Genomic DNA, 14,770 nt, shown 5'->3' with positions numbered 1-14,770 from the left:
ACCAATACAAACTGCCTGGATCCAGGGAGGTCTGGATATCCCTGAGGCACAGGGGAGCCATGCTAAATTAAATATGAAATATTTGTACAGAGATCATGTAACTGACTCTCATACATATAAAAGTCTGAATGTAAATATTTGGGAGTTCAAAACCATCCAGAGTCCAGGACAAATGTAATCCAAACATTTTTCTCGGGCAGATGTTCACATCCTTATCAGAATCAGTGTCAAGTCTTTTTGTTTCTATTAAAGGAAGGATATTTGTATCCCAAAATGAAAGCAGGCCTCTTCCTACATTCACCCCACGTGCCAGGGCTCAGGCTCCCCTCACCTGCTGAGCTTTGAGGAACAAGGCACAGGAATTGCAGATGAGCAGGGACATCTGCATCCCCTCCTGCCTGAGCTGAAGGTGGTCACGGGGTTTGACCAAAGCTCCGGAGTGACTCACAGCCAGGCACAGAAGGAAGATGGAAATTTTCAGCATTGGTGATGATTGTCACAGGGATCAATAAGATTTGGTGCTGAGCTCAGCATCAAACCCTGCTGTACTACTCTGTTTTCAGCCAAGGCTCCCCAGTGGTGCTGCTCAGTCTGCCTGAGGAGAGAGAATTCCTGTGCCTGCTCACTTCCATTCTGTCAGGACACTCGGGCTGCATAACACCAAACCCAGCCCCTCAACACCTGGGTAATGACCAGAGAGATCCTCCCAACAGCTTTCTGATCTGTAAAAGGACAGCAACCCCCCTGGGATCACACACAGTACACATGAAATACCCACCCTTTGTGATGGTGGTCACAGCGGAGAAGGCTGGTCCAAAAGTTGTTTCCATTCTTGTCTGAAACATTGAAAAAATAAATGTCAGGGCATTTAAAGCCTTCAGACTTTGCCCGAGCTGGTGAAATTCTGCAGACACATTCCCAGCTTTTCTCAGTGAATAGTGAGATTGTAAGTGGCAGGAAAAGAGGCTGTTCCAAAAGAGAGGATGAGAGCACAGGAAGCAGCCTGTCCCTGCCCGTGCCAGCAGCAGAGGCCTTACCCCGTTAGTGCTCTCTGAAGTAGAGATGTTTGTTGTGCCACTGGAGAAACGATTGTAGCGAGCGTTCTTGTTCGAGCTCATAATCTAGGCCAGCATCTGTTAGTCATGGGAAGCGTGCTCTGTGGGAGAAGAAGGACACAAAGGGAGTTAGGCTCCTGGTGGGTATTTCCCTGGCCTCAGAGAACACAGCAGCACAAAGCCCAGGTGTTTACCTCAACTCACATTAACCTGGATTTTCAGAAGCAGGAGGCGAGGACAAAGATTCCTTCAAATTGTTCCTGAGTGAGCATTTTTTAAATATATGATTATCTGTTAAAAAGAGCCTCGTTTCTCTCCCTCCGCCGGTTCATTAGGCTCAAGTTTGCAAAGCCAAGAATTCCACAACAGTAATCTGCAGAAACACATGGAATTTGCTTCCTTTAACCTCTGCTGAAACCTGATACTGCTCCAGGGCACAATTATGCTGCTGTCCCAGCAAATCTGACAAGATGCTCTCAGTCTCCTTCAGCGCCAGGACACCCTCAGCAAGGAGCTGCAGCTCCTCTGCCATCACACAGAGGTGCTCCTGGCTCAGGCAGGAGTTTCCCTCAGGGAGGACAAAGCTCAGCCTGGCACTGGGGAGGTGAAGTGTCTCAGGTGTTTCCAGCAATTGGTACTCTCTTACCTGGGGACAAGTCCTAAATCTCCAAGCTTTTTATAAAAACACCACTGGGGTTCCTCCACTTTACAGAAAGGGAAACTGAGGCTCAGAGAGAGACAGGATCCCAGCAGGCAGCTGTGAGCTGGGATTTGGGCAGGGATCCCCATCTCCCCGGAGAGCCCTGGCACACAGGGCACATCCTGCACACGCATCTTGAACACTGCAAAGGTGACACGGGGGCTGTCCTCGGCCACGGCTCTGCTCAGGGCCTGACACAGCATTCCAGGGCTCCTGCAGCTCTGGATCCAACAGCTGGCAGGCAGCCAGGAGCAGCAGAATCCTGAGCAGGGGATTGCTGCTCAGGTCTAAACTCCCAGAAACAACCACGGTCAAAAATTAGAAAAAAATCCAAAATTCCAAAGAAAAACCAAACAAACGGAAACCCCGAAACCAAACCCAAAAGCATCTGAACACCAGGGATCTGGGTAATGTTTTCCACACACGTGACAGCACTGTCCTGGCTGCTTGCAAATGCCAGATCCCTGAGGAGATGCTGAGCACAGCGTCTGGAGCTGTCTCAAAAGCAGCAGGAATGAAGCAGAGCTGTGCTGCAGCATCAGGGAGACCTGCAGAGTTTAAAGCTGGGCTCCAGCAAGCCACAGGTTTGGCTTTGGATCCTTTCATTCCTGTCTGTGCTCCCGAGGGCACAGAGAGCAGAGGGAGGGTGGGAAAGGGCAGACAAAGGGTTTGGGCCACTGGCCCCAGGAGATCTGAGCCCCACTGACTCAGCCTCTCTCCTCTGGCAGCCCTGGATGAGCCCCTGGAGCCCTCGGCTTCCTCCCGGCACAAACTCCCCCCTTCTGCACAAGCCTGAAGATTCCCTCTTCAGCCACAAAGGCTGAAGATGAGAGGTCTCCAGCTGGGGTCTCCAGATGATGCAGTGCTCATAAATTAGGCAAAGCAAGTACTTCCACGAGCGGGGGCACCAAGTGCAGCATTTCCTGGGGTTTCCCGTCTCAAGGCTGCATTATCTCACATCCAGTAACGTGTATCCCGAAAATGTCGCTTCCCTACATCTAGCAGTGCATCTGGGCTCACCACTGTCCTCTGGAGAAGGGATTCGGCACACGGCTCCTCCCATTATCGGCTGGAAATAGAGAAATATTCAAATTTCCAGGGATAGGAATCCATGCAACACCTACCCACACCCCCTCCATGCTGCACTGCTCCAAGGCAGCAGCAGGGATTTGCTCCCACTCCATCAGCCATGCCAGTTCAGGTTAGGGGAACCTCGCATATCAAACATTCCTCGTGGGGTTTAGGGCAGAGAGTCATTCCCAGACGGAAAGAGAGGAAAGGCACCCTGATGGAGGATCAGGGCTGTCTGGAGACTCGGGCACAGCTTCGCTCCCTCTCATTTTCAGGGTATGCATCAGCTTCAGATGGAACAGATGGAGACTCAAGCAACGGGAAACACTCAGGGACAGGGAAAACAAAAATGGGGATAAACTGACAGCGTGAGTAGCTCTGTGATATCATCAAAGGCTGGATCAGATGTGCCACAAACAGCGACTGCAGCCACTGCAAAGACCCCTCAATCCCTGCTGGAACCTCCAATAAATCCAAAGTGGGGAAGGGAGTGTGGAATACAGGGGTTTCCCACTCACTGCTTATAAGTTTGACGTGTGCCCGCAGCTTGGCTGAGCGAGGTACCTGCAGCAGCAGCAGCAGCAGGGAGCCTGCTGAGGTCTGCTCCAAGCAGAGAGCAGAGGAATGTGAGCAATGGAAAACATCTCCAGCAGAATATCAGCCAGGCTGCACAAGCCCAGCTGCCACAGCAAGATCTGACTGCAGCCCAAACCTCGGCACCCACCACCCACAGGAGCACTTCAGCAGAGCAGATGCCTCTCCAGAGCATTGTCTGACAAGCTCCTCACACCTTCCTTTCCATCTGAGAACCTTTTCCAACTGATAGCAAAGAATTTAAAAGGAGGGAAAAGAGCTGATGGTGTCAACATTAATACCAACTTCCTACAGCACTTGCAAAAGTCTCTGCCAGATCTCTGCACCTTTGCTTGGCACCTGAACCCTGCCAGCTACACTGTCCTGTGCTCCACGGCCTGAGTGTCCCTCTTGGGTGGCTGCTGCTGGGAACCCAGCCTGTGATCCACGTTCTCCTTGCCTGGACTTCATTCTTTGAACATGCGACATCAGTGTTTTTTACAGTAAACAGAGAGGGGGGGAAGCCTCCCATGGAAAAAGGAAGCTGTGGGGACACAATATTCAGTGAATCCCACAGCTGATCACAACCAGATGTGAGGGGGGCAGGGATAGCTTTCAGCATTTGCACATCGCAGGGATCAACTCGAGGCTTTTGAGACTCAATGAGAAGAAAAGCCTTAAAATCCTACTTGAGTAATTCAGGCAAGAAAAAACCCAAGCAGCAGCAGCTGCAGAGGGAAGCAGCGCTCCCTCTCCCCACTGCTGAGGGGAGATCCAACAGGATCAGCCACAGATCACCCCGTGACTGCACCTCGGAGCTGGGAGGAGAATCAGGACCGGTGGCCTGCCTAATTCCCCCTCTCTGCCCACTGAAACTCTCTCCGAGGTCATTCACCCCCAGGGAAACTGCTGGGCTGGCAAATTGTCCCAGAGCAGCAGTGCCTGCCCGGGCTACCCTGCTCGGGCTGAACTTCCTTATCTCACTGCTCGGGTATGTATGGCGTCAGCCAGAGCTCCTGTTCCTCCTACAACACTGAAGGGTTACACATCCCTGAGAGTGCTGCCACAGCCCCAGGGAAATACTCCCACAAAACCAGCTCCCTGCGACAAGGGCAGCCCACACAGGTGCCGAGGGCACAGGGTGACTGTGGGGTAAGAACTGCTCTGGGGCCATCACACCTCAGGTGCACCTCGTGACGAGGGCTGTCAGCATCTGGGCTGACCTGCACAGCACAGGGAGTGAGAATGCAGAGCTACAGCACATCCTGAGACAGGCACCTCTCAGGGGACACCTCTCAGGGGACACCTCTCTGTGATAACCTCTCGGGGACACCTCTCAGGGGACACCTCTCTGTGATAACCTCTCAGGGACACCTCTCAGGATGCACCTCTCCATGGACACCTCTCTGTGATAACCTCTCAGGGACACCTCTCAGGGGACACCTCTCTGTGATAACCTCTCAGGGGACACCTCTGAGGTGACACCAGACCAGAGGCAGGCAGTGGAGCCCTCTGGAACTCCTCAGCCCAGGGAACACCAGGCCAGGCTCCCATACCCCAGCTGAGCCAGCCTGGTCCAGCCCCCGGGGTAGATGGGCACTAGGAGCCAGCAGTGAAGCCACCACGCTGCAGGTGACACTCAGCTCTGCCCAGCCGTCAGCACCAGCTGGGGGCGAAGAGCTTATGAAAAACCTCACAAAACTAAGGAGACAAAGAGGCTGCAGACGAGCTAAAATCTAAACCAGCTGACCCAGCAGGGCATTTCTTACTCTCTTTGGATGTCAGTCAGTGCAGCAAGGACATAAAACACGAACAGAAGCTCAGCCTTACTGACAGGACGTGGCACCTCCACCTGATGAATCTGTGCAATGGTCTTTTTACTGTTTGTGAGTTTTTCTTGTAAGTCACACCAGCTTTTCTGAGTGTCTTACAGTGGGACCATAATTGTGCTGAGCCGTCATCAATAAAAATAAAAGGGATATTTTTAATTGCTGCTACTTTTACCAGCGCTTGCACTGACTGCAGGACTGAGAGAGAACATTCAACAGTGTTTGAACACTGCCATGCCTTTGAACAAACGGAGTTCACAAAGGAAAAGCATTTCATATGGTGCTTTTCCCAAAGGATAATGAAGCCTTGGGATAGAAGAATATTTGCAATACTTCATGTTAAAACCTGAAGCTGTAGCTTTCAAATGTTCCCATAGCTGGATCAAAAGTGATTGCTCTGGTGAAATGAAGCACCTCAATTTTCCCAGAAAAATAAAATTAAATTAGAAGTTAGAACAGAGGCCAATATTCAGTGCTGTTCCATGACACAAAAGCTACATTTGAACTTTTATTTCCATTTCAGGTAACCTGGGAGGATCCACCCACAACACCATTTTTGTTATGCAGCTCTGACCCACAATTGTCCTGTGTGGGCTCAGCAGCTCCTCAGCCACTGCTGGGCAGGAGCAGGCACATCCACAGCTCTGCCACACAAGGACCTTAATCAAAAGGTGCTTTAAAAGTTGGCCCTGCCACTGCACAGCTGCGGGCTGTGCCTCTCCCAGCTTGTGCTCTTCCACATCCTCCCTCAAAGAACAGACCCCTTCCGAGAACATCACATCGCCAAACTGTGGATTTGGTGAAGGAAAAAGAACAAAACCCCAGCCAGGCCCCGAAACCAACAACATCCTCCCCGTCCGAGGCAAAAATCTCAGTGCTGCTGCTGTTCCTCAGGAGGGAATGGCCAACTCTGTGCAAGGCAGATCCTGATGGGAGCTGTCACACAGTCACCCTCACCACTCACGCCACAGCTGGTGCTCACACCACAGCTGGTGCTCCTCAGACCTGTGTGACAGAGAACAAGTGCCTGCCAAGACCCCACGGGCTCCTGTGGGCTGGCTCAGCTCTGCTCTTGGTCCCTCTGCTGCAAATCTGACAGAGAGAGGGGCTTGCGGCTCAGCTGGAAACCCCTGAAGACATGGCAGGGCAGCAGCAAAGACTGGGGGATGGAGAAACTTGACCTCTGCTCTTCCACGGGAGCCAGAGCAATGTTTGTCTCACCTGGACTCTGCTCTCCTGGAGTCCAAAGCAATCCAAGCTTCTCTCTCCTTTATTCCCCAATTCCCGTGCCACGGCTGAGGCATTTCCAGCTGCTTTTCCTTACGGCTGGCTGCACTGCACCCTCTGGAAAGCTGTAACCACCCCACCACGCCGCGGGGCTCTTCCAGACTAAAGTCACAGCAAACCTGAGCCCACAGCCATGACTCAAAAAGCACAAAGTAGCACTTCCACCCCCTGTACCCCCCAACACCCTCCAAAGCTTTGACACCTCGCGACACACACTCTTCTCTGCCCTTTGGATGCAGCCAGAACACTTCAAAGATCCAGCTGAAATGCATCATCTCCTTCAGGAAAAAAAGTCCAGCAAATTCCAGTCACCTGCTCTTTTTCTGTGCAGCTCCCTTGGGCTTTGGCACTGAGAACAAGCAGGAGGCACCTGTAGACACCAGCACCCATCGATCAAACCAGTGATCCTGGGAGAAACAGCACCAAATCCTTGATTCCAAAAGAAACCAGGGATGTGGACACTTCCAGCACGGCAAATCTACTGACAGCTTTGAGACAGAAGCACCACTCAGTGTCCCACAACCCCGAACACCAGGGATTAAACTCTGCCCCAGGGTGGCTCGGGATTCCAGGGGACACGGCCTCTCCTCCAACTCGGCTTGAGCTCACAGCTCTGCCCGAGGAATATCGAGGATTTCCCACTTCTGAAACACCAGACAAAACCCAGGACACTCTTGCTGGGTTGCTGCAATCCATGCCCTTGCAAAGGTCACTCTGAAGGATCTGAAAATCAGCCCAACACAGGATGGGCCACAGGTACCCCTGGCAAAGTGCTGCAGGACTCCAGCTCCCTCCTGGGGGATGAAAACAGTTCCTCCCTCTCTGCTGCAGGGGAGCAGCTTCCCGGGAATGCTGCCTGACACCCTGCACCCGGAGCAAACGCTTCTCCTAGGAGCAGACTCACCCCTGGCCATCCCGGAGCGGTGGAGCCCGGCAAGATGCCACCAAGATGCCACCAGCATGCCAGTTCCTGAGCTGGGGACAGCCTTCTCCTCGGCCCAAGCGCCTCTTCCGCTACGCGTGTGCGTGTGTGCATCGCTCCCCAGTGATGTAAACACAAAGGCATGCGAGCAGTGGGCGATATGTAAATCCAGCTGGAAAATCCCACAGCTCAGCCAATCTCCAGGCTGCCTCCCAGCCTTGCCCCGGCTGCTCCGGGTTCAGTTTAGAGCAGGAAAAACAACCCTCTCTGAGCACACACGGATTTATTCCCCTGATCGGAGAGAGCCCCGGAGACAGAAAAGTCCTTCGCTTGCTTTAAGGGGAGTTTGAGTTTCTCACCCTCTCTTAGAGTTCCCAAACTGTTCAGAATTCTGCATAGCAAACAGCAGTGTGCTCTCTGCCTGGAGAGACAACCCAGGGAAACGCAGTTACCCAACAACAGCCACAAAAAGGCAGAGCTGGGCAGCGGGACTCGGCTGAAACACAGACACTGGTGGTGGAGGGGATTCCCACTGCCAGGACACCCCTCCAGAGCCACAAAAAGGCAGAGCTGGGCAGCAGGACTCGGCTGAAACGCAGACACTGGTGGTGGAGGGGATTCCCACTGCCAGGACACCCCTCCAGAGCCACAAAAAGGCAGAGCTGGGCAGCAGGACTCGGCTGAAACACAGACACTGGTGGTGGGGGGGATTCCCACTGCCAGGACACCCCTCCAGAGCTGAGGCTGTCCCAGGAGCAGGCACGGCCCTGCTCCAGCCCCAGGACACCTCGTTCAGAGGTGGCTCTGAAGCTCCAGGGCTGTGCTCGAGGCAGAGCAGGAGCAGCCTGAGTGGGTAATTTGGGGTGCTGCTGCCAAAGGCTCCTGGGGGAGCTCAAAGAGGGGTGACACGTACCCCTGTGAGCAACCAGCTGCCTCCCTTCCTGTCCCAGCTGTCCCTACACCCCCTGATGCAACCCACGGGCACAGGGACGTGCTGGCGTGTGCCTCACCAAGGGAATAAAAACTGAGGGAAGAGTTCCAACAGACTGAACACAGCCTCATGGTCCGAGTGTGGAACCCGGGAAGGATTTTCTCTGCAGTGCACCCCTCCTGGCACACCTGGCTGGGGTGACCCGTGAGAAAGGTCAGGAAATGTCACACCCAGGGTTTGGGAGATCCCTGGGAACAGGGGAACCTCAGCCCTGGGGTGACCGACGGCTGAACCCCAAAGCGCCCAGGAGCACCCCCAGGGGCAGAGCTGGCAGCAGCACACGGTGCTCTGCATCCAGGCAGAGCCTGCAGGGCTCCCTGAGGCTCCGGCAGCACCTCGGGACCGTGGAGCCCGGGAAGGGAAGGGAAGGCTTCAGGCAGGGACACAAACCTCCATGGGGTGTGCACACATGGCTCCAGGCCACCAGCGGCTGTGCTGCACAGCAGAGCTCACCCTGGGATCCCCCAGGCCAGGGAACCAAACCACCCTAAAACCATGGATTAGGGTTTTTTTCCCTTCCTTGAGCCCAATGAATCTGGAATCCCCTGTCTGAGTGTTGGTGAAGGCACCAGCGTCCCCTGACTGCAAACACCACCGTGGCTCAGGTTTCCCACTCGCACAGGGTAAAACGTCCCCTCCCTCAGGCAGTGTCACCTGCACGCAAACCAAACCCGGCGCTGGAGCTTCTGGGTGGCTTCAGCCTGTCCCTCCCCTGCCCCACACGGGGACCCCGGGGCCTGGAGGGAATCCAGCACGCTGCAGACAGGACCTGCTCCTGCAGCTTCCTGCATGCTTTCAGGAATTCCCCTTGCCAGGGGAGGTGCAGGCTGGACGTCAGGAGGGATTTCTTCACAAAAAAGGTTGTCAGGAATTGGAAGGGGCTGCCCAGGGAGGTTTGGAGTCCCCATCCCTGGAGGTGTCCAAGGGATGCCTGGACGTGGCACTCAGGGCTCTGGGCTGGGATCAGGCACAGGGTGGATTCGGTGGTCTTGGAGGTGTTTTCCAACCTAAACAACTCTGGGATTCTGTGATCTCACACTGCTTTCACTCATCAAGGGCTTTCTGGAACCATCCTTTAGCCCCAAACCCTCTCCTGCAAGCCCCACCATCCTCTGTGTGGCTGGGAGCAGCCAAACACTGGAGGCCAAAACGCTGCAGCTGTTTGAGAGGAACCCGACTGCTCAGGGCAGCTGGAAACACATCGCTGGGGGGAAAACGCACAGGGAGGCAAAATCACACCGCTGGGACTGAAACAAAGGCACAGCGACGCTGCCAAGGTGCAAGAAACAACTGCTGGGTCACAGCTCTTACCACAGCTACGCCCTGGCAGGGACAACAGGCGGGACGGGCGCGTTTCGGACACAAACCCGGCTCCGGCAGCGCCCTGTGGCTGCCTCTGACCCCGGCAGAGCCCAGAGGGAAACGAAACCACGGGGAATCCTGCCCGCTGCCCTCGGCAGCACACAGCTCAGCAGCCTCTGCCACCGGGACAGCGGCTGCAGCGGCAGGGACACAGCCCGAGAGCTCGTGTGAGACCAGGAGAGAAGGGCACAACCCAAAATTCACAGCTCACAACCCAAAATTCACAGCTCAAAACCCACAATCCACAGCTCACAGTTCACAATTCACAGCTCACAACCCACAATTCAGAGTTCAAAACCCACAATCCACAGCTCACAGTTCACAATTCACAGCTCACAACCCACAGCTCACAACCCACAATTCACAGCTCACAGTTCACAATCCACAGTTCACAATTCACAGTTCACAACCCACAGCTCACAGCCCCGACCCGGACCCGCACAGGTTCTGCGGCAGCTGCGGAGTCCGAGCCGCAGCCAGCCCGCATTCCGTGTGTGTGAACGCAAAGCCCAGGGAACCGGGGCTGCGGCGAGGGCAGGAGAGGCAGCAGCAGCAGCAACACGTGCGGCTCGGACAGGAGCGGAGCACCGGCGGCAGCGCCGAGCACGAACAGCCCGGGCTACGCGGGGACCGCGATCGCAGCCGGCGAACACACCGGGAGGGCAGCGGGGGCGGCGAGCGGGACCTGGCGGGGTTCGCCGGGCACGGAAGAGCGCAGATGATGCTCGAGCTGCTCCGAGCGGCCCGGCACAGCCGCCGGCACCCCACACGCACCGGGCGGGGGGCACGGGGAGCCTCCGCCGCCGCCTCCCGGCCCGCGGCCCGGCACCTCCCGGCCCGGCGCGGCCCCTCCCCTCACGGAGCCGCCCGGCGCGGCCCGCCCCGCTCCCCCCGGCCCGCCCGTACCTCCCAGCGGCGGCGGCGGCCGCACCGCCGGTGCCCGCTCCCGGCACATCGCGCCCGGGCCTGCTCCCCGCTGCCGCCCGGCCCGGAAGAGCCGCGCCCGGCGCTCCTCGGGACTTGTAGTTCCGTGCGCCGCTTCCTGCCCGCGCCGCCGAGCCGCTTGGACTACAACTCCCAGCATCCCCCGCAGAGAATCACTCCGTGCTACAAGCGCTGTTGCTATTGGTTCTGCCCGGCCTCCTGCAGTGACCAATCAGAAGGCGGCAGCTGCCGCCTCGGGCCACGCTGCGCTGCGCGTGGCCATTGGCCGGGAGGAAAACGGCGACCAATCAGCGCTGGACAAGGCGGGGCGGTGGTCACGCCAACGGCTGGTGATTGGCTACGCCCACAGCAGCCTGACCAATGGCAGCGTCGTAGGGGCTATAAAACACGTGGCATAAAGCATGCGCGTTCTTTCCAGCCAGAGGTGCGGGACGGGATGGGCGGGGCGGGCGGGCGGGCGGGAGCGGGGCCGGTAACGGGGCTATTACCGAGGGCGGGCCGGTGATGATCCTCATTTACCTTTCTGACACCTCGTCTGAGGGCGGCGGGCGGCCGCAGCCCCTGCAGAGCAGCCATGGCTGAGGCCCGCGGTGCCCGCGGCCCGGGCGGGCGGGCGGGCTCCTCTCCCTCACGCACTGCCTCTCCCCTCAGGGCTCGGCGGGAAGCGGCCGCGATGTGCGGCTCGGCGGCGGCGGCGTCCCGGAGCCCCCGTGCCCCATCCGCGGCAGTCCCCGGCGTTGGGGCCGGTAAAAGGCGGTGTTCCCTGCTCCGGTGTTGCGGTAAGTGGGGCTGAGCCCCGTGGGGAAATGCTGCTCTGCAGCGAGGCGGCTCTTGAAGCACAAAGAAGCCGTGCAGAATGGGCCGGAGGAAAGAATTCACCGACTTCTACTCTTCCTCGTGGGTTAGTTCAAGGTGAATATCCTGGCAAGGTGGTGGGTGCAGTAGTGCGAGTAAGTCACGGGATTTACACTCTGAAATCTGGTGCTGCAGTGTGTAGATGGAGAATGTAAATGTTTTTTTCTGTTTAGTTCCGTGGAAGATAGCAAGCGACTCCTGTAATGTTTTCCCACGCCCAAGACCAGCCTCAATTGTGATGCTTTACTGTTGGATTTTCACTGCAGCTTCTATATAAAGCGAATATTGTAGCTTACAGGTGAATAAAGTTTTGAAAAGTCTGCGTTTTGCTTCTGTTTCTCAGTTTCCATTGGAGACATGTACCACACAGAGTGACCAGCAGTGTTGTGAGGGTACCCAGGGGAACTGGAGTGCATTGAAATTTGATGCATTTCTCTCATCCTCACTCCCATTTTGGAATCTTGGAGTCACTTCAGTTGCCAGGCAGCTGTGCCAGGGCTGGACAGTCCTTTTTCGGGAGAAATTATAGAAATTATCCCAATATCCCGTTCAAACTGTGTCATACCCTGGTTCTGCTGTGTGCATCCAGCTGATTTCAAGGCTGAGGTGAAATATTTGAACGACTGACAGTGCTCTGTGTTCGGGCAATCAAAACACCGCTGTAGCCATGGAGATTATTAAAAAAATTTTATTAACAGGAATGAACGGAAAGCTGTAAAGAAGAGCCAGCAGAAATGGGATGTTGCAGGTGAGGCCGAGTCCTCGCACGTGGCTGGGTGCTCGGAGCAATTAACCGGAACAATTAACGCTGCGCCGAGCAGCTCCGCGCGGTGGCAGCAAAGGCCCTTGGACAATCCCAGCCGGCCCTGAGGAGGAGCTTCGGGGCCAGGCCGGTGTGCAGCACTGGGGAACCAGAACCACACTGGGACAGGGGCTGAGCCTGCTCCAAGTTCGGGTCTAAACCACAAACGGGGCGGTGAGAGCTTTGCTGTGGCAGAGTCTGCTCCCCACAGGCAGGCTGGAGGTGCCCCAAAGGGAAACATTTACATCTTTGTCATTTAGAGGGGGTTTTTATTTGGTTTAGACCCACACCGAGCAAGAAGTGAGCAGCTGTCAGCTTTGTAAGCCAGACAGATGCCAGGCTGAGGGAGAGGGAAGGTAGCAACCTGACATTAGGAATCTTAATCCTTTAGGAATCCTAAATTTTGCCTTTAGGGAGGACTCCTTGTCTCCTCGGGATGGGGCTGCTGCTGCTCCAAGGGCAGGATGAGGAAGCAGCCATGGAGCTGCCTGGCTGTTGCCTGCCTCTGCCAGGCTGCTCCTGCCCCACACAAAACCAAATTACTGGGGTGAGGGGTCCTGACAGCCCCCCATCACAGAGCTCACCTGGCTGCTCCTGCAGGGCTGGCAGCAGGCTTTGCCAGGAATGCAAATGTTCCTGCACAAAGGGGTTTTCCACAGGTGGTTTTAGAATTTAAATCAGTTTTTTATCCCTCCCCTAAGGTACTATTTAGGGAAGAAAGCTGGTTCATTTTAAGATCCTTTTTCACCCTGTGAAGCTGTAGCTGCTCATGTTGCTGTAGCTCCCTGAGGAGTGAAGCTCGGAGCACGTGGGAGCTGCAGGGGCTCCTTGTGCCCGTCAGGAAGGTGGCGCTGGAGCCAAAATCCCAGGAAAAACGAGGGGCAGGGGCATCTGAGTCAGCAGCTGGGGGCCGGTGCTGGCTGGAGGGCAAAGGATGGGTTATTCTGTTTCATTTGGAGGAGCCACCGAGGCTCCTCAGCGGGCACCTGCTGATGTGTGCGTGGAGTTTTCAAAGGGAAAAATTGCCAAAGGCCAAACACTTCATCCAGATTCAAATTTGTACTGAGAAGTGCAGCTTGACAAAGAAACAGCCAAAAGCCTGACACAGACCAAAGGGGTGAGGAGGCCCTTGAAGAGAGCTGGCAGGAGTCTGCAGCCTGTAAAATCACTGCCTGCAGCCTCCCCCCAGCTCTCTGCGGTGAAAAGAAAGAGCTGCCCAAGAGAACTTTGAAGATATCAAAGCGTGGTTGCAGTCTGAAAACACCAGCACATTTACAGGAAGGTATTTAGAATAAGCTGCAATACATTAGGCTTCCTCTCAAAGTACTAGAAAGGGCGGAAGGAGGAGAAGCAGAGCCTTTCCCAGAGGGATGGGCATTCCAAAATCTCTGTACACAGCCGGGTGTGCAGGAGCTCACTCGGACAGCCGAGCTCTGCCTTTGCAGGGAGCAGAGAATCCCTCACTGTGGAAACATGTCCCACCTCACAGGGATGGACAGACAGGAGAAAGCACCTACAAGAACGGCTGCCTTCAAACACATCCTTCCTGCATGCCCTGGGCCAGGGCTCTCAGCTGAATTCCAGGTACACAGGGAAAGAAAAGGGAGTCCAGGGTGTTCTCTACCCAGAAAAAAATCAGGACTTTTTTCCTCCTAGGTGGGGAGAAGGTGTTGGTTCCCCTGCATCGCACCCTGGCTCTCACAGAGGGTACAGCAGCCTCACAGAGCAGGCACAGGAGAGCCCAGCCCCTTCCCAAACACCCTCCTCCCGCCTGCGAGCAGGGCAGGAACGCTGGCGAGGGCAGCCGGAGCCGATGGACGCGACGGGGCTGCAGAATCCGAGAGCTTTTCCTGCTGCTCCTGTGCCCTGGTCTCAGCTGGCCTCGGGGGCAGACACAGACACGACAGACAGACATGCACACACTGCCCACGGGCCTGAGTCTCTGTACAGACACGTTAGGACCTGCAGCAGCCCGAGCCTCGCACTTCCTTCTTCACATAGTCGTGGAGCTTGAATTTGGGCTCGTTGGGCAGCTTCATGGACCTGTGCTTCAGCTCCCTGGCAAAGGGGAAAGATGGTACCCTTAGCTGCTGCTTCTGGCTGGGAGAGGATGCTGTCTGGAAGGAGCCTGATAGGGACTTTGGACGAGGGTGTGCAGTGACAGGACGCAGGGAATGGCTTTTCCCTGGCAGGACAGGGGTAGATGGGATGTTCGGAAGGAATTCTTCCCTGTGAGGATAGTGAGGCCCTGGCACAGGTAGCCCAGAGAAGCTGTGGCTGTCCCTGGATCCCTGGAAGTGTCCAAAGCCAGACTTGACAGGGCTTGGAGCAACCTGGGATGGCGGAAGATGTCCCTGCCATGGCAGGGGATGGAACTG

General features: G+C 55.8%; 2 protein-coding genes and 1 non-coding gene across 6 annotated transcripts in view; 1 reads left to right on the top strand and 2 right to left on the bottom strand.

Annotated features, from left to right (window-relative positions):
- TRAF7 (TNF receptor associated factor 7) overlaps positions 1 to 10,835 on the bottom strand; it is a 29,980-nt gene extending 19,145 nt beyond the window's left edge. Inside the window, exons 1-3 of one of the 4 annotated variants that reach the window (XM_038151137.1) lie at positions 10,697 to 10,835; positions 1,038 to 1,156; positions 779 to 836 (exon numbers count right to left, since the gene is read on the bottom strand). In XM_038151137.1, the coding sequence (XP_038007065.1) occupies positions 779 to 836; positions 1,038 to 1,118 (139 nt within the window). In that variant the 5' untranslated portion in view covers positions 1,119 to 1,156; positions 10,697 to 10,835. Of the gene's footprint in view, positions 1 to 778; positions 837 to 1,037; positions 1,157 to 1,249; positions 2,321 to 7,419; positions 10,047 to 10,696 lie in introns of those variants that run through there. The other 3 variants (XM_038151138.1, XM_038151139.1, XM_038151140.1) reach the window with 3 other exon arrangements.
- Positions 10,836 to 11,231: 396 nt separating this feature from the next.
- Positions 11,232 to 11,322, top strand: LOC119707234. Its single transcript, XR_005258717.1, has one exon. It is a non-coding gene; the product is annotated as a small nucleolar RNA SNORD60 (small nucleolar RNA).
- A 938-nt stretch (positions 11,323 to 12,260) lies between these two features.
- RAB26 (RAB26, member RAS oncogene family) overlaps positions 12,261 to 14,770 on the bottom strand; it is a 20,851-nt gene continuing 18,341 nt past the window's right edge. The window contains exon 3 of the mRNA XM_038151654.1: positions 12,261 to 14,692. Within this exon, the coding sequence (XP_038007582.1) occupies positions 14,348 to 14,692 (345 nt within the window). The 3' untranslated portion in view covers positions 12,261 to 14,347. The remainder of the gene's footprint in view (positions 14,693 to 14,770) is intronic.

This window comes from Motacilla alba, chromosome 14 (assembly GCF_015832195.1).
Source record: "Motacilla alba alba isolate MOTALB_02 chromosome 14, Motacilla_alba_V1.0_pri, whole genome shotgun sequence".
Lineage (NCBI taxonomy): Eukaryota > Metazoa > Chordata > Aves > Passeriformes > Motacillidae > Motacilla > Motacilla alba.
This window is presented reverse-complemented; position numbering and strand designations above follow the sequence as displayed.